Source organism: Mastomys coucha, unplaced genomic scaffold (genome assembly GCF_008632895.1).
Source record: "Mastomys coucha isolate ucsf_1 unplaced genomic scaffold, UCSF_Mcou_1 pScaffold21, whole genome shotgun sequence".
Taxonomy (NCBI): Eukaryota; Metazoa; Chordata; class Mammalia; order Rodentia; family Muridae; genus Mastomys; species Mastomys coucha.
The window spans coordinates 156,357,230-156,376,825 of record NW_022196904.1 but is presented as its reverse complement, the minus strand read 5'-3'; the positions used below and the strand labels follow the sequence as shown (position 1 = coordinate 156,376,825).

The window sequence follows — 19,596 nt, the reverse complement described above, 5'->3', positions numbered from 1 at the left end:
ATTTGAAAACGTCACTGTGTTCATATCAGTTAGTGGCTGAAGCTAAGTCTCTTGGAAACCATGCTCATGTCTCAGGCTGGAGCAAACAGAGCTGGGACAAGACATAGCACAAAAGAGCCTGGATTTTGAACGGAGGGACATTTTTCTAATCAACTTCAGAGCTTGAGTTTCGAGACTAGAAAATAAGACAAACTCTAAGGAGCCTTCAAAAAATATATATACACTCCAAAGCTGAGTGTTAAGTTTACAAACACAGACCTGTGGGATTGGGATACTCTTATCACAGGATTTTAGTAATGATTATAGGAGCAAGCATCAAAGAAACACCACACCAGCTCAGCAATAACTTTTTGGTGCAATGGGAACTCATCCACCTTGGGCTTTTCTCACCGACAACATCAGCTGAGGGACGAGCACACCAACTTAAAAACAGTGCATCATTGCTAGCTCTTCTACATTTCTGTTCTAAAATACATGCAGCCTAAAATACATCATCTCAGTCATCTTTTGGTAGGGCTCAGGACTTTCACTCTATACAGCAACCATCCTTACTTTCCATAAGATTCTTTACATCTTGCAAAACAGAAACTCTGTACTCACTAAACATTAACTCCCTATTCCTCCCCAGTTGCTAGGCAACTATGCCTGTTGCTCCATTCTTCATTTGATTGCTCTTATCTTTTGGCTACCGGGAGTAATGTTTCTGTGGACACGGGTATATGCAGCACTGACTTAATCAACTATCACCACTTTATGAAAATAATGGGAACAGCAGTAATAGTAGCCAGCATTTATTGGACACTAAGCATTTATTATCTTTACACATGTTCTGACTCACTCAATACTCATCATCTCATGAGATACTTAGTATCGTTCTTGGTTTCCAGGGAAGAAAACTAAAACCCAGAGAGGTTAACGTTGGAGGCCAGGGATCACTAAGAAAGGTCAGGCATTCAGAAGGTGAAGGCTTTGACTCATCTTGGCTCTAACAGGGAGGGGCCTACTGTCGCTCCCTTCCCCAACTACAGCCCCTACACTTTTTCCATTTTAATCACTGTGCTTTGGGGTTTCTATCTGAAGCCTGGTTTCTGCAGCTAGCTACAAACCAGTTTGAGGAAAACAGTCACTGACTCAGTGGTAGAGTTCCTCCTACTTGAATGTTCTGAGTCTGACTTTTATTCTAGTTTTTTAAAAAAATTGACAGTATGCCTTGGACAGAGCCGTCTGCCACCTGGTAACCACGTTTGCTGACAGGAAGTACCTGAGTGGCCGGTTCACTGCACTCCAAGGTTTCTGACTCAAACGTCTGTTTCTGAAGCGTCTTGTGAAAATCTCTGTGAGATCCAGTCTTCTTAAAGCTGCAAAACTCTGAACTTCCTTGGTTTCTTTGGTTGTTGACATGATTTGATTTAGAGGGAGATAGGGAGCAGGAGACAGGGAGAAAGAGGCAACGCATTAGATGAAAAATAAAGTAAGGACACAAGGGGAAGGAGGTGGAGACTGCACAGAGGGCGACTGTCATAATGACACACCCAGCCCTCACACAAGGCTCTCTTGTAGGAACTGGCCTCCTGGCTGGCCCATTATGAAAGGTAGGAATGCCTGGGAAAATGCCATTTGTAGAGGTGTGGTCACTTCAGCTGTGGGCACTTGGCTCCAAGCTGAAGCTAAACTGTGACTGCAGTGTAAGAGGCTGGAATAAATCTAGTAGTCTTTTTTTTTTTTTTTTTGGTTTTTCAAGACAGGGTTTCTCTGTGTAGCCCTGGCTGTCCTGGAACTCACTCTGTAGACTAGGCCAGCCTCGAACTCAGAAATCTGCCTGCCTCTGCCTTCCAAGTGCTGGGATCAAAGGCGTGCGCCCCCACTACCCAGCTAAATCTAGTAGTCTTATGTAGAAGCAGCAAACAGAGATTGTTTGAAGATAAAAATAGAGGAAGCCATTTCAACTCCACATCAATGTTCTTAATAATGAGTAAGAAAAGCAGGACACAGTGAGGGAGAAAAATATACAAAAGTAATGTATGCACCAACATTCTTTGTTAACACTCATAGAGCCACTCTGGAAACTTCAGGAGAACGCTGTCAATGGGATGGGAATATAGGTCAGGGTCAGCATGCATGAGGGCCTAGGTTCATTGGTGTGTGTTCTTTTCTTCCCTTTTTCCCTCCTTCCTTCTTTCCCTCCCTCCCTCTTTCCTTCCCTCTCCCTCTCTTCTCTCCTCCCTGTCTGTCTCTGTCTCTAAATATCTGTCTTTCTGTTTGTCTGTCTGTCTCCTCCCCCACTCTCTCTGGGAGGAGTCTAAAACAGAATGGCCAAGGCAATCACCGGAGAAGTAAGACCACAACAGAGAAAGCAAGAGCTCTAATTTGTCATTTCTATAGAAACCAACACCTACATTCCCTATTTCTCTGACTGAAAGGCTTCTTGGAAAACATGCTACAACAAATTGTATACACACCTAATTTGTGTGCATTCTTTTAAAAACTTTTTAAATTTTGTTTTATGTGTATGAGTGCACTATCTGTATGTACACCTGCATGCCAGAAGAGAGCATCAGATCACATTACAGATGGTCATGGGCTACCATGTAGTTGCTGGGAATTGAACTCAGGACCTCTGCAAGAGCATCCATTGCTCTTAACGGTTGAGCCAGCTCTCCAGCCCATGCTTTCTGCTTTTACTGTAAAGACCACTGTTCAGGATGGTATAGGGACATGCAATGAGGTTAGAGTTTATTAGGCAGGTCAAATGGCCTATAAGTAAAGACAGAACCATAGGAAGCCAACAATGATTGAAACACCCTTTATAAGTCTCTGAAAGGGAAGGATGGACATTGTAAGATGAGAGGGGCACACAATGCAGGTACTGAAGGTATGGCAGGTCACTGTGTTAGGTATGGCAGGTCACTGTGTTAGATATGGCAGGTCACTGTGTTAGGTATGGCAGGTCACTGTGTTAGGTATGGCAGGTCACTGTGTTAGGTATGGCAAGTCACTGTTATTAGGTATGGTAGTTCACTGTGTTAGGTATGGCAGGTCACTGTGTTAGGTATGGCAGGTCACTGTGTTAGGTATGGCAGGTCACTGTGTTAGGTATGGTTGGTCACTGTGTTAGGTACAGCAGGTCACTGTGTTAGGTACAGCAGGTCACTGTGTTAGGTATGGCAAGTCACTGTAGTAGGGAGGTATGGTAATCTTTATATTTAGTTAAGGAGGCAGGAGACACCCCAGTGCCTTTGGCAGGGAGACCAGGACTCCTCTTGATTTTACAGTGCTCAGAAGACAGAAAAATATTTTTGAGAAAAAGCAACAAGAAGCCTGGAAGCTCTCTGCAAGAACAACCTGGCAACTATCCTAGCCTGGGTCGCTATGACTGGCCAGCTTCAGTGTCCCTTGGTCATTTGTGTGCCCACCCCAATCTATAGTAATAAGGCTGGGTAAAAAGCAGGCTGAATTAGGAACTAAAGAAGAAGAGAATGGTCATAAACAAATAAGAATAAATACTTAGAAAAAAATCAAGAGAAATGACTATAATAATTTCTGATTTGAGCTGGGCAGTGGTGGCATACGCCTTTAATCCTAGCACTTGGGAGGCAGAGTCAGGCGGATTTCTGAGTTCGAGGCCAGCCTGGTCTACAGAGTGAGTTCAGAGAGGACAGCCAGGGCTACACAGAGAAGCCCTGTCTCGAAAAAAGAAAAAAAAAATTCTGATTTGGAGTTCCTAAATATCTAAAAACAAAAATGAAATGTGTATGTGTGTGTGTGTGTATATACGTATAATTTTAATTTCAGTTGTTCTGAGTTTATAAATGAAGAGTCAATGATAATTAACTAATGTCTATTTTATAAAATTTACTGTCTTTTAACAAAGTTCTTTGGGAAAGGCCTCGTTCTTAAGTCTGCCAACTTCTTGAAAGTTACTCTCAACCAACAAGTGTAGGGAGCCACATGGAGGGGAATGGCAGACCTTTGTGCATAAAGGGAAAAAACCCTGGGTGGGAAGCAAGGTGGGTCAACAGGTAAAGGTGCTTGCCACCAAGGCTTATGGCTTGAGTTTGATCCCTGGAACCCAAGGAAGGGAAAGAGAAAGGTCCCTCCTGCAGGCCATTTTGTAGCCTCTGCCACACCTTGTGACCAGTTCCCCAACAGCCACACTCACAAATAAAGAACTGAATAGATGAAAAGGGCTGCTGGTGATGTAGTCCTTCATCCCGTCTACTTGGCCACACTGTGGGTGGTCTAATATCCTGGGAAGAGGAAATAATTAAACTAAAGTAGTGGCAAATATAGGCAAATAAGAAGTATTGTCTTGCAATTAGACCTAAATGAGAACACACTAGGCCTGTGGTTATTAGCTCTGTAATGCCCTATGTGGAGCAGAAAACAAAAAAAAAGACTAAATCCTAACACCAACCCCTCTGAATCTGGTCTAACTCTCCATGATGGTGTCGGCAGCTACTTTTTAGGACCCATTCCCTCCAAAGAGAACTGAATCCAAAAGAGGCTCAGTATTATAAACTCCTTTTCAAGGAAAAATTGGGTTATAGAGAAAAAAACAAAAATGAAATGAAACTGGAGAAGCAGCCAAAAGGTGTGTGGTGTTGCTGTCTTAGCAAACGGGACCACACTCCGTTAGCTTGCCTTTTTCCCCATCTTATAAGCTACATCTATTTCTAAGAGTGTTTACTTATAAGCACACACACACACACACACACACACACACACACACACACACACACTTTAGCTTTTGAGACTTGTACTTTGGAAAGCAATAAGATTATTGTGCCCATGTTGGAGTCAGAGAAACCTTTCTCTCCTTCCTCATACCCTTCAGCATTCACTTCCCCATCTTAAAATCTCAGAAAGTCACAGCGTTCTTCTTGGAAGCAGGGGTAATGCTGGCTGGGGAGAGGCAGGGGCTGGCAAGCACAGAGGTGACTCATTCCAGAAGTGCCAGCATGGAAGGAGCCACCACTGAGTAGGTAGTGAGACCGCTGGCTCAGGGCCTCTGGCTACAGGCATCTCAGCCTAGTCATCCCACCCTGGCAACCGACTCAAATAAAGCCAAGTTCCCATTGAGCTCATGTGAAGACACAAGGAAGATGGGGGAGCGACTGTCCACACAAAATGAATACAGTCATCGTTTGCCAAACTCTGTCTTAAACACCTTTCTTACACACTCAGGAATGCCCCCAAACCAAAGGCTTCTTGAAAGCATTCTCTTTAGAGGCCAGAGTGTGCAGCAGGCAGAATCTGGCTGAGTGAGAAGGGCCTGCTCTGGGATGCTGATCTGGGCAGGTGGCCTCATGTCTCTGAGCCACAGTTTCCTTGGGTATGGAAAAGGGGACAACCGGAGTTCATCTTAAGAGTTTATTGTGAGGATCAGAGAACAATTGGGCCTTTCTTTTCTCTCCTGTCTCTTCTCCCCAACCCCCCTTTCCTTCCCATTTCTTAAACACTCTCTCCTTTTCTTTCCTACTCTCCCTATACAACTAGGTGTTAAAACCTTAAGATATGACGGATAAAGGCAGCCATCTGTCTTGGGGGTGGAGAGCAGCCTGGGAAATCCAGAACTAGTACTTGAATCCAGCATAGGGTAAAGAAAGCATTTATTATGAAAGTGCTACCCTCACAGAGGGGTGAACTAGAGCCCAAATGGTGCAAGGAAGATATCCAAGCATGAGCAGCCAGGAGCATGCATGCTCATCACTGAGCCTGAGTCTAATAAGGAAACATTTATAAGAAGGGACATCTGACTTGAGATGTCTGGCTTTGGTTTGGTGACAAGGCCCCAAGTACCAAGGGGCATCTTGGTACTGTGTCAGTGCAAGAGGAGAGTCATCTGGGAAGGAGTGGCAAGCCTGGTGTCATGGTTGACTGGGGTGGAGGAGAATATAGGCAATGGGTACACATAGGAGGATTAGACAACTTAGTAGAAACATGAAAGACATGGGAGCCACATTTTGCCAAATAAAGGAGTTAAAATATCAAAGGGAGAATGCTAGAGCAAACACTGTGAAGTCAGATGCCCATGCCAACAAGAACTCATGGTTTCCACTCTGTTCACTGAAAGGATGTGAGGAGCAATACCTTAGTAAGAATGAGCACACTTAACCCATGCAGCGTGGCTGCTGAGTAGCACAGTCCACTGACGCACGGCTGCATCTGAGAGCCACAGCTAATTCCAGGAGGAGGAAGGGAAAATCTAAGAGTCCCTGGAATATCTTGTGTCAGAGAGCAAGGGCATCATCAATGACTGCTGGGGCCATGTAAAAAAGGCGTAAGGGTCAGTCAAAGAGAATGACTCCAGTCAGACTAAAGACCATTTGAACATCAAAATAAGCAACAGACGTGAGTTAAGTCATTCAGGAAAATGGGAATTAGGATCCATATTGATAGAAATAAGCTGAAGGTTTGATAAGGAATAGGATATCATGACAATTAAATCCAAAGGAAGGACCGACCATTCTATAAAAAAGCTAGCCCATAGTTTATTTCTCATAAGGCAGAGAAATAAAAAGATATACTGAGGTCTTCTAGTGTGAGTTAAGGCCAAGAGCATGGGATTCTTAAGCATAGTACGCAACTTGGTACTGGATCCTTGAAAGAACATCCTTTGGCCATTTGATGAAAAATGAAATCTAAAGATTAGTGGTATTGAACTATTAATATTTATTTCAGAATGTGGGGGTTATATGGCAACTATATAATGGCAAATGTTCTTGTTTGTAACAGTTACCCACTAATGTAGGCAGGGTGATGGGGAAACCTAGTCTCACATGATTGGTGGTAAGGAGAAAGAGGTCTTTGCTCTATATGTACAATTTTTCCCACAAATTTGAGCTTGTCTCCAAATACAAGGAGAGCAGCGTGTCAGACACTTGGCACTGTGGTAGAAACTACAGGGACCCCAATCAAGTCCCCATTACCAACTCATGCACAGTTCTCCAGCTGCTGTGAGTATAGCAATTGTTAACTCATCTTACCTTCCTGTCCCCCATGCCAAACTATTACTTAGGCCCCATGGGAGTTCTAAAGATTGGCATCAGAACACAACAGTCCCATACTTCAGAGTAGGACAGCAAGACAACTTTACAGTCTGGCTTTTCTCTTCACCACATTGATGCAGTCCAAGGCTAAATAGGATCTGAGACCCACCCCCACCCTCAGCAGACTCCAGCCCAGACTTTTTCTGAAGACCACCTCTTGAAAACTGCAGGCATCTGAATCCCTGCCCTAGCTTCTGCTTCTAGGGATGGCAACAAAGACAGTTACATGCCAGCTGTCATCATTAGCATCAGTGACAACACTGTCCCGTGCTATGTCAACGAAGGAACTCTAAGTCCAGATACTTACTTCACAAATACATTGAAGTTGAAGGCTTCTAATATTTCTGCAGAATGACATTGTTTTTTTTTTTGGGGGGGGGGGGAACTGTACTTAGCTGTCAGAAACAAGGGTAGAGCTCTACAAAGAACCCATTTTAGCATTCCACTTGTAGGATGCTACACAGCCCTGAATAAGTCTGTTGTCCTGATTAAACTCATGGCACCCTGCCGCTCCAGGTTTTAATGAGATCCTCATCCTACATGTACTGCTAAGGCTGTGGTCTGAAATATGAGGTGGATACTTGCTTAAGTTTCACCCATGATTTCATTCATCAAATGTTTATAACTTTAATTCTCTTGGGAATAAGGCACCAAGGAGAATACATCCAGCTGAGAGCACCTGACTCCAGGGAAGTGTCAGTCTACTATAAAAGGAGCCACAATCACCAGGGAAGACACCGGTAACTAGAACTTAATGGACACTGACACAAAAGCTTTCAGAGAAATATCAAGATGTTTTAAAAACTCACAGGAGGCTGTGACAGTTTCTGGTCACACCAGGCTGTGACAGTTTCTGGCCACACCAGGGAAGGCGTGGTAGAAGCCTTTGGCCAGGGCCTCTGCAGAGGAGGTCTAAAGCAGGCTGTGATGGTGTTCCCAACCAGGTTACTGCTCGTTACCATGTAGGCTGATGAGCCTGGCTTGCTCTTTAAGAAAGCGGAGCACCTTGACAGCCAGCACAACAAATGGGTGTCATAATAAGCAATTATTGATCAGGGAGACATTTTTATGGTGTTTTGGGAGTAACTGAATTATATGCACTGATGTGTTCAATTTTTAATTGTTTACCAGTTCGCTGGGAGTAAAAGTGGAGCAATAAAACAGATGATACCCTGGTTCCTTGAGATGCCCACTCTCCTTGTGCATGACCTTTCTGCAGGATCGCCTTAATCACTGGGGATGAGAGATAAAGTCCAGGGACTTTTATGATGCTGCCCATAACACCCATGAAATGTTTCACTGTCGCTATGGATAATGCACCAAAAATAAATAGCACGTAAACACATTTAATCACTGGAGAATTTGACTCACCACCAAGACATGAAAACACTCTGAAGTTAATCACCCCGGCTTCATTTAGAGAAAACGACAGGGAAAACTGTGCTTAAAATCCTTACTATCCTCCCAAAGGATGCTATCAAAGATAAATCTGCACAAAATTATGAAGGCACATGAGAACAGGCTAGGAAGTGAACTCAGTGCCACATGAATCATCCCGTCTGTGCCTAAAGCACACGAAACAAAGAGGACTGAAAAGCTGGTATCGTCACATAAACCTGGCAGTTTAGGCCTGAAACATAGAAAGAGGTCTATCCAAGGAGTCCTTGTAGTCTAAGAATCACAGGTAAATAGTTCAAGAAAAAAAATATATTTTCTGGGCTTGTGAGATAGGTCAGTAGGTAAAGGTGCTCGCTGCGAAGCCTGACTACCAGAGTTTGATGCCCTGGGCCCACATGGTGGAAGGAAAGGGCTTCTTCCTGAAGTTGCTCTGCTGACTTCCATACGCACACATATGCACACATACGCACACATACAGACATACACACACTGTGTGCACACATGTAAAAAACAGAAAAAAGAATGCATTTCTACAAAAAGAGATCATGCACTTTACATAATTCAATCTTTCCCTTTTGAGTGATAAAAAATAAGGGTAGACCTCTCTTTTGTCCTTCACAGCAGCACTATCTATCTGATTTAAACATGCCAACGACTGGACTCGAGTGGCAAATGCCCACAGAGTGAGGAGAGGGGGAGGAGTGCAAGCGGCCATTACCCCGCACCTCTGCCCATTAAGTGGAATTCAAAGCCATTACCGCAGAGAACAAGGGCATAAAAAACTATCTGTAGATATTACAGAGAAATGTAATAGCAGCCAGGAGATAATTGAGGGATAAAGGAGCTGACAAAATCAGTGCTTGATTGCATGGTTTTAAAGGACAAAGATGTTCATGGAAGGCAAAATGGCTTCATTAAGATCAGACCTCTGCAGAAAGCAGGCTGCCACCCACCCCCAAAGCTCAGGAAAATATATGGTGTAGTCTGAGGGTTATTCCCTTGACACACTAACTGGAGTGGCTCACGTTTTCTTAGAATGTCATATAAGTAGAATTATTTACTGGCTGGCTTATTTTACTTAGCATAATGAATCTAGTGTTGTCTGTGAAGTAGTTTAAATATTCTATCATCTTGCTGAGTAGTACCAATGCATGCATTTACCAATGAGTTTGTTTTCTCATTACCCTATTGAATACATTCAGTGTTATGTGTAATGTTGCTACCTACAAATAAAAATGTTATAAATATTTTCATAGAGACTTTTATGTGAACATAGGTTTTGCTTCATTTAGTCAAATCCCTAGAGATGGGATTTCATGGTGGATGCTGGGATTATGTGCATATATAGATATTTTACATTTACATAAATATGTATATAGAATTGGGCTTTTTAGACTAAGGGAATCAAATCCAAATATATGGATGAGATTCAGAAAATAGGTAATAACAGCCCACAGTTAAAATGACAATAAGACTGGGGAAATATAACTTATTTTTATTAATAATACCCAACATCAGCAAGGAAATGGATGAAGGGGTAGCTCCATGATGAGCTGATCATGAAATGTGTTAGCAGAACTTCTCTGGAGGATGACTTGGGGGAAGTAATCAGAGCATATTAGATGCATGGTTCTCTTTTCTACCTTTAGAAATAGTCACAGTTGTGGGTAGAGCAAATGTTCTAGAATTTTTCATTATGGAAAGAGGAGGCAATTGCATACTCATCAACAGAGAAAGAACCTTAACTCATGGGACATCCCTTTCCTCTGAGGAAATCAAGGCAGCCTTTCAAAAAAAAAATGGCCTACTGCTCTGAAACAAGGTGATCTCAAAGATATTATTGAAAACTATGATGTATGCTTATAACTTACAAAAAGAGACATTGATGAGATATGAGGTCTACAGGTGGAGACCATGGAGATGATGGAGACAAACCACAACCAATTAAAACAGAGTTGCAAAGTCCAGTTCCAATGGATACATCTACAAAACTCCCACACCTGATTAATACTCAGGGGAACATTTCAAAGAGGGGGTTGGGGGGTGGGGGGGCTGTGAAAAGACTGTAAAAGCCAGAAGATCATGGAATTTGGTATAAAATTTGATCTCTTAGTAATATCAGAGCTACCCCCCATAAAGTCTTACCAACATGACTGCTTAAACATGAGCAGACAATGTCATCAGAAGGCGTGCCAAAGTGGACGGGAGAAAGTTCACAGTGGCCAGGACATGCCTAACAGGTGCTGGGAACCAAACCCTGGTTCTCTGAAGAGCACAAGTACTCTTGACTGCTGAGCCATCTCTCTGTGCTATGGCCAGGAAGGGGCTCCTGAAGCCCTACTCTCAGCTGAGGAACCACTGTAGCTGCTGGCTGCTGGGAAGGAGAGAATCCTTTCTCTTCGGGATGTTGTGGCTGGTACACTGCCCATGCTCTGGTGGATCAACCCACACCCATGTGCACACCATCAGCACCGACTGGACTCAGTGGTAATTAGAGAAAAACAAAAAGAAAGGAATGAAAGTCGGAGGGAGGTTTGTTTGGGGTGGGGTGTCCAGGGGAATAAGGGATGGATAGGATTGAGTTACATTGCATGTATGTTTGACCATGCATTGCCAAAGAATACATAAAAAAATATGTTGTTTTAAAAGCTATATTGAAAACATAGTAGGTGATGGGTGATGAAGGGTACCTGGATTTTTCCTGTGATATAAAGCATTAATGGGTACACACAGCGAATGAATGACTCCTGGGAGAAGTGTGTGTTGGAAGAAGTTGAGGATGAAAAATGTAATTTTCATACTCAGCATTTCAGATTCATGGTACCAGAGAATCAAATGTAGGGGTAGAAAAACTGCCCTCCTGTTAGAAACTGTCAGTGTCAGAGCTGGAGGCGAATCTCTGCCCACTAGCCTGTGTGGGGATGGAAACTTGTCCACTGACACGAGTGTGCTGAGAAGTCAGCCAATGCTAATCTCCATCCCCAGTCTGTGTGACATAATAGAAACAGATATCGTTTTCATAAAAGGGAACTGCATGGATAATCATTGCTTCTGAAAAAGAAATGAGACATGCATGGGCACAGAAACAACAATCAAGTGGCTAAAGGTCAAGACCCGTATTTAAACCCTAAACCAGACATTTAAACATGACACCAAAGATAAAAAAAAAAAAAAAAAAAAAAAAAAAAAAAAAAAATCTTAAGGGAAATACCAATATGGATTTAAATCATAAATTACATAAATCATTCTAAATGTTAAAATACAAACGATATTTAAAAGACACTGGGTAAGGAACTTCTATGGTAGAAAGGTAAATATATTTAACTTTAAATAAGTGTGTTGTCGTGCTGGGGAGCTTACTCAGCGAGCAGAGCATGTGTTGTGCAGGAAAGAAGATCAGAGTTTAGATACCCAGAATTCACCTAGAAGTCTCAGAAGGCGCGGACAGGGGACCCCTTAAGCAAGCTAGTGACACTGGCCATATTTGCGAACTCTGGGTTTGATTGAGCGACTCTGCTTCAATGTGTAAGGTGAACGAATAACTAAGGAAGATACCAAACACCAACCTTGTGCTTCCACACGCATGTGTATACACAACCACACACACATACATGCACACTCAACATTAAAAGGGGAAACTGTTTGTTTGTGTTCTATTTTTGGTTTTGTTTTTTTGAGATAGAGTTTCTCTGTGTAGCCCTGGCTGTCACTCCGTAGACCAGGCTGGCCTTGAACTCAAGATATCCATCTGCCTCTGCCTCCCAAGTGTTGGGATTAAAGGAATGTACCATCACTGCCCCAAAAAGGAAAAAAAAATTAACTAAGGTTTTACGAAACCAAACAGCTCAACAGAGTTGTTCAAATTTCTTAAATAGTATACCAAGGAAAAAGTTACTGGTAGCTCACAAATAGATGAGGAAACATGTTCAATCAGATAATCAAAGAAAATGTCAAAAATCACAATTTTTTCACAAAATGAAGTATTTTATATTTGCTAATATTCAACATTTAATTCATATATTGATTAAATCTCTGATCTGCTATTAAGTCTTAAATTTGTGCATATATCTCAAAAATTATAGTTTTTTTCCCCATAGGAAAAAAAATAATAAATGTGCACAGGGTTTTATGGAGAAGGACATTGCTGCACTGTACAAAACATAAGTGCAAAAAAAAATTAGAATTTGCCTAAACATGTGATACATATGCATCAAGCAATCATTAGTTACTGTGTTTAGGAAGAATAATTAAAAATAAAGACAAGGAATCTTCCCTTACTTTGAAAATTCAGGCTAAAAAATAGTACTAGAGTTTGATATAGCATTTTTATAAACATATACAAAAAAGAGATTTGGTTCAAGGCGGGTACATCACTGTCAAGTATGGTTATCTACAAAGAATGAAATCCATTCATTTTGGTTTTGTCTCTCTATAGTTTCTAAATTCTACCACAAGCATTCTAAAGTCTTTTTTTTTTTCTTTTTCTTTTTTTAAATAAAATTTGTGGAAGACAGCAAAGCAGCCCGAGAGTCTGTGCTGGTGGGAGGAGGGGCGAGTTCAGGGTTTCAAAGAGAAAATAAATCTGAAGACCAAATTTAGTCCAATGGGCCTTTCTGTTTATTGTTCCCTCTTGGATTTCTTTCTTAGGACTTTAAATACCCAGAAAAGTGCCTCTAATTATAACATTTTGGAGTCTGAAAACAACATGTTCTGAAATCTCTCATTTATTAGTAGCATGGCATAATCTTATTTGCCTGCCCGGCAAACCTTGCTTTCCACTTGGTTCTAAGGGAACACAGACTAGCATGTAGCTCTGTCATCACTGCCTTCTGTGAGGGAATCTCTTTCCTCCGAAGCTGCTGGAAATAGTATGCTGACCTTTTTCACTAAAAAGAAAAAACAAAAACCCAAAACCCAGCACAGATTCAATGGCACACTTACAGGAACTAGATAAAAGCCAATGCCAAGAGTCTTATTATTTTATCCTTGAGAACAGTAATTCCCACTAGGTAGGAAGAGGGGGAGGCTATCATCTGCAAGCTGCTTATGCCTTAAAAGGCTGACAAGTATCTAGTGTAACGAGTATCAATCTGTCGACACCTGCGGCCTACTTCCCAGCACACACATCCACATATATGTGCACATAGATACATGGCATGGATTTCAGTGTGCTATGAAGGTCATTACCATGGAGACAGAAACTTCTGAAAAAAAGTCACAAAATGTTTGACTAAGACAGAGATAAAAATGCTTAAGACTAGCAAGTACTTTGTTTTGGGGTCACAAATTCCAATGGCATCTTTGAATCTGAGGCCAAGTTTCGATTCATTAACTATCTTTTCTCTAGGAGTTTTTCAAAATAAAAAATGAAGAAAAAAACCCAAAAATTCGGTTTGTTTATTTGTTTTTATGAGGTGTAGTCTTGTCATGCTACTCAGGTTGGCTTTGAATTTTTAGGTCCAAAGTATCCTCCTGCCTCAGCTTCTTGAGTAGTTGTAACTGTAGGTATGTTCTTCCGTGCCTGGCTAACTCTATAACTTCTAAAAAGATTCTACTCTTCATGTTTAGAATGTGATTTTCTTCCCAACTGAACAGATAAACAGACTGTAGTACATCTGTATAATGGAAGATTTTTTTCAGTGATAATAGGAAACAAGGGATGAAGCCCCAAGGGGACAAGATGAAGCAAGCTGAAATCAAAGACCTGAAGAAGCTGGTACAGACCAGTGAGGGCAGGAGCAGAGACAGGTAGAGCGTCGGGACTCTCACAGCAGCCAAACCCTTCCATTTGATGCTGCAAGGGCAGAAGCATGTTGTGCATTTGTCAAAGGCCATCAAGTATATAGCTCAAAAAAGAATGTGAGGACTGGGGATGCCGCCCAGTGAGTGATCAGCATGAATGACATTCTGAGACGGAGGATATGGGAGATCTCAAGACTTTCGTTCAGTTTGTCTGTAACCTTAAAACCCCTCCAAAAAGTCATTTCACTAAAACACAAAAACAAAAACAAAAAAACAAAAAACAACCCACCAATAATGCAAATTTTACATTTATGTAAATTAGCATTTATATATAAAAAGGGGATAAACTTACTTCCGGTTCACAATCAGCCACTCTCGAACATAGGTCTGAACACAGTCCCTGACGTGAGGATCCAGTTCAACTCTAATTAGGTGAAAAAATAAGATAAAACAAGTTATTACTTGGAAAAGTGATAAAATAAATAATTTCCATAATCAAGGGACACAACACCTTCTCAAATCTGTGTCAATAAGAATGTCAGGGATGTTCTTGCCCATTCGTTTCAAGTGTATAAAGTATGCCTAAGGCAATGGTATTTGTGTTTTCATTAAACAAATACATTGTTGTTTTTATACTTGGTTGAGTTTCTTTGTTATAGAGAACTGCTAAAGTACATCTATGCCTGAAGGCATTCAGATATTCATAGGGAGAAACAGCTATAATTAAACACTAAACATGAAAAGTAAGTTCAAATAGTTATTTCTAACAGTTATTATTACTTTTGCTCTTGCGTGACTTTGTTTGGGCATGTGTGTCTTCCATGTAGAAAGCTAAGCCAGCTGCTTTGGGCTTTGGGCTTTAGTGGCTTTGAAGACTTAGGTTTGGGATTCCTGTCATACCTGCTGAGAAGGCCACCATTACAGATATTCTCCATGTGTTTCACAGTCTTGAAATCAGAAATAATGACAGTATAAAGCTTTTGGTATTGTTAGAAACACATCAGTACTAGACATAAATAGGCTGAAGAGCTAAAAGATTTTTATTTAAATAGTTTTGCGATTATACCATTTTCCCTTTTCCTTCCTCCAAACTCTCCCATGTTCTTGTTCAAACTCATGGCCTCTTTTTCTTTAATTGTTGTTATACCTATAAATATATATGTGTGTACATATACATATATATACATAAACACAACTGTCTCAGTCCATACAGTGTTACTTGTCTATGGATGTTTCCAGGGATGGCCATTTGGTATTGGATAAGCTATTGGTGTGTTCTTCCCTGGAGAAGGTTCTTTCTCCTGTTCCCAGCATTCCTTAGCCATCTGCAGTTCTTTGTCTAGGGTTGAGGTCTCTGGGCTTCCCCCTTCCATGTTATACTCTAAGCCCTGATTTTGCATTTGTGAAACGGATAGAACAATATGGATGTTGGATGTCCTCCAAAGGCTCACCTGTTAAAGTCCCAATCTCTGGCAGGACCTAATTGAGAAGTGGTAACTCTTCAGGATGTGGGGGGTCTTATGAAAGGTCCTGAAGGGGACCGTGGGACACTGCTCTCTTCCTCTCTGTCTTTTGTACCTGGCCATGAAGTGGTCACAAATTACTTCTCCTCTGCTGTAGTCTCTTATCACAGTACTCTGTAGCACTAAAGGGCCAGAGCAATACAGCTCAAACAGCCAGGGGCTGAAATCTTCAAAGTTGTGAGCCAAAATAAACGTTCCTTCTTTTTAGTTGATTTATCATAGATATTTGTTACAGTAAAGGGAAACTGCCTAACACAAGGAGACAGGACAGAACTCACCCAGGGAACTGTTTTCAGTCCAAGATGAAATTTCGCAAAGGCTAGATATGAGATCTCTTGGCCCTGACTGCCCAGCCCCCAGCCCCATTCCTCATTGACTCTGTAACCTTATGCCAGCCATCCAACCCTTCTCTGTCTCAATTTCTTCACCAGCAAGTGGTGAGGTGATAATAAGAAGTGGGGCCTTCTTCAGAGAATCCTGACGAAGATTTGAGGCTAGCATGCAAAGTGCTTGAAAGGGTGTCTGGCTCGTGGTAAGAGCTCTGTGCTGGTTGAGACTTAGGTGGCATCACTGTGCACTGGGCAGATTCAAGCACTTAACATCATTGTTGCACAGAGGAATGAGGTGTTAAGGACAGTAATCCAAGTCATAGACCAAGTGGCCAAAAACCAGGACCTGCAGGCCCAGGCTTAGGACTACCACTACTCAGTATAGGTTCAGAGTGAAACACAGGATGGTCACTTAGAGTCACTAGTGGCTACTCCTATGGCAACCAGAAAGCTTTCCCTGCCTGCCTTTCTCATTACAGAAGACTTTGGCAACAACTGAGATAGTACAGGCTGCCTGAAAATCATCGGAGGGGTAACACATTCCCTGGAAGTCAGAGCAACAAAATGGTGTCTCACTCACCAAATGGCTCTGGGCAAACCTGCCTTCTTCATCCAAGTTTTAAAAGTCCTTCTACCTCTAAACTTCTTGTTCTTCTAAGACTCTGGCCACATTTAAAGATAAATATTCACACAACAAATCATGTGACTCTAGCAAGGATGAAAAGGTATTGTCAGTATCCACACCGCACTTGAAGAAATGGCCTGACAGTAAGAAAAATGGTCCCCGATAATGACAGAGACCTGGTTTTGGGGAAACGAGTATTGGTAACATGGAACGGAGCTGCCCACAGTGCTAGCTTGTTGTGTGAAGGAAAACTGACCCAAGAAGAGAACAAGGGGACTTCCCACGTCCCAGTTGTAGACACCTGTGCTGAAATACAACCTAACCCAGAAACACCTCAGACTAATGAGGGCAGGCACCATGTCTCATACTCTCCTTTCTGGGTCTTTCTGGGAGAAACGAGAAGACTCAAAATGCTCAAGGGAGTGTTTTGGTTTAAAAATGAATGAAAATTAAAGTCACTCGAAATCTCCAGTTGAGGCAGGGGTGTTCTTACGGCTGCTCGTTTCAGTCAGATGTGAGTCCATGGTTGCTGGACAGCGAGCACTAAAGCCCACACCATGCTCAGCAACTTAGCTCTCAACAACTATTTCAACATTCATTTTACAACGCTTCTGCTGTGTCACCCCTATATGAAACTTCTGTAAAGGGAGTTTCCCTTCCTCATCTTTTAATCTCAGGACTCAACAGATGTTCAATAAACATACATGGAAACTTAAGTCACTAATTCCATCCAGGCCTTTGTACAGAAACAAATAAAGGATCTTAACAATTCTTTTACATTCATTTATTTTATGTATGTGTGTGTGTGTGTGTGTGTGTGTGTGTATGTGAATGTGTGTGTGTGTGTGTGTGTACATACACCTACATGTGGCGAGCAGAGGACAACTTGAATGAGTCAGTCCTGGGGAATGTCTTTCCTACTGAGCTATTACTGGCCAATAAAATGCTTTTGAGAGAGGCCTTTCAATCCTTGTGAAGGACACTCTTGACACTGCAAATAGAGACCATGAGGTTGCTTGAGGTCATGTGACTAGCCTATGGTCACTAAGCTAGCACCTAGCAGACAAATTCTAGGGCCTGTAATCTTAACTTCTTTTAGACTGTTCCATTATGTCCCACTGGATCCCTTAAACAGTGTCTTAGCTCCCACAGGGCTTTCCAAAGCCTTTGGCTAAACCAAATTATGTTCATCTGTCTATCGTGTGTGAGGCCTGTACCAGGGCCTCAGCACCAGAAAGCCAACAAACACAAACTCTGTCTACATCTAGGTAGCAATATTATATGTGCTGTATATTTTAGTGGATTGAGTAGTTTTACTCCTTTTAAAATACATGTGTGTATATGTGTGCTGGTAAGTGTGTACATGGACATGCAGAGGCAATAAGTAGATGTTAGGTATCTTCCTCAATTACTCTTTAGTTTTGAGGGAGGGTCTCTCAGTGAACCTGGAGCCTACTAACTTAACTGGCTAGACTGGCTACCCAGCAAGCCCCAGGGATACTCTCTGCCTCTCTAGCACGGATTAAAGTACATGCATGTCACCATGCCTTGCCTTTTCTGGGGGTGCTGGGGATCTGAGCTCAGGCCCTCATGACATCTCCTCAATGCCCTAAAATGTGTTTTTAATTAAAAAATTATTAATGTTTTTGTAATTCTAGGGATCAAATCCAAGACACTGCACATGTTAGATAAGCATTTTACCACCGCCCTGTAGCCCATTCCTCCCCCACTACCCCGACCCCCACCTGGGGTGTAATGCTGCACACCTTTGACCCAAGCGCTTTGGAGGCAGGAGCAGGAGCGCTGTGTGGCTCTGAGTTCAGCTTAGGCTACATGGTAAGAAGACTCTGTTTCAAGAAATAAGAAAAAAAAAAAGAAGGAAAGGAAGGAAGGAAGGGAAGAAGGAAGAAAGAAAGAGAGGTTCAGAATCAGCATCCTTCCCCTCTCATATTTCCAGAAAATAATTTACCCTTCCTCTGGCAGAGAGTGCTGCAAAGTCCTACATTCCTTGGGTGTGAAGGCCACATGCAGGTCGTCATCGGTGAGATCCCCCAGCTCCTGGGCCAGCTCTGCATCCAAGCTGTTTAACTGTGTCATCACGAGTCCTTCAAAGTCCACTGGCTCGACGGGCTCATAAAGCTGAGGCTGGAGGGGAAAGGAGGGGAGAGGGCCGTTCCCACTAGGCTTCCTGGTAGAGTTAGACAAACACACAGGCACACAGGCTGCCCTGCCCTCCCCTTCAACCCAGTCTTTCACTTTCAGCCTAAATGAAGCGACTGGAGAAGCTGTCAAACTGCAATTGTGACAGGAGAGGTAAAGAAAGGCAGTAGCAGAAAAGTCAAGTCACAACACGATGAGTAATTAAAATCACACCCCAAGGCAGAATTTTTCTCCGCTTAATTGCAGCTTGATGAGGAATCCTGAGGAGATCCAAAATGAGATCACAGGCTTTGAGGAATTTCTATAATTTCTCCTGCAAAAACTCTCTGAGGCTAGTCTTTTGTTTACCCAAACACAGTGAAAAAGAGAAAAAAGGCAATTCTCCAGAAACTCGGGCAAACGTAGCGCTCCTCTGGCTCACAATCAGACGCAGTGTTTCCCTTGGCCCGGGCTGCTCGAAGCCAGCAGTTTAGATACAGTCCCAGCAGACCTGGAGCCAGGCTTGTGGCTAAACCCCTCTAAGGCTGAGACTACTACTAGTTGGGAAGAAACTCACAGGACCGAATCTGGGTGGGCAAAACCTGGAAGATCTGCTGAGGAAAGCTGTCGCGTCCTGTCTTCATTTCATGCCCACCCCCTTTCCCCCTCAACCCGGGGAGGTGCGGGGAGGGAATAGAACCGATAGAAACCCAGGGTAGAACCCAGGGTAACTGAAACGATGTTGCTCTTCAGTTGATAGTATTAAGAACAGGCAACATTTTGCCAGTCCC

The 19,596-nt window shown here is 42.4% G+C and overlaps 1 protein-coding gene across 2 annotated transcripts in view; it reads right to left on the bottom strand.

Annotated features, from left to right (window-relative positions):
- Dock8 (dedicator of cytokinesis 8) overlaps positions 1-19,596 on the bottom strand; it is a 210,216-nt gene that overhangs the window by 129,086 nt on the left and 61,534 nt on the right. For both annotated transcript variants that reach the window (XM_031389985.1, XM_031389986.1), the window contains 3 exons: positions 18,636-18,811; positions 14,542-14,613; positions 1,262-1,385 (listed from right to left, as the gene is read on the bottom strand). In XM_031389985.1, coding sequence (XP_031245845.1) covers positions 1,262-1,385; positions 14,542-14,613; positions 18,636-18,811 — 372 coding nt within the window. The remainder of the gene's footprint in view (positions 1-1,261; positions 1,386-14,541; positions 14,614-18,635; positions 18,812-19,596) is intronic.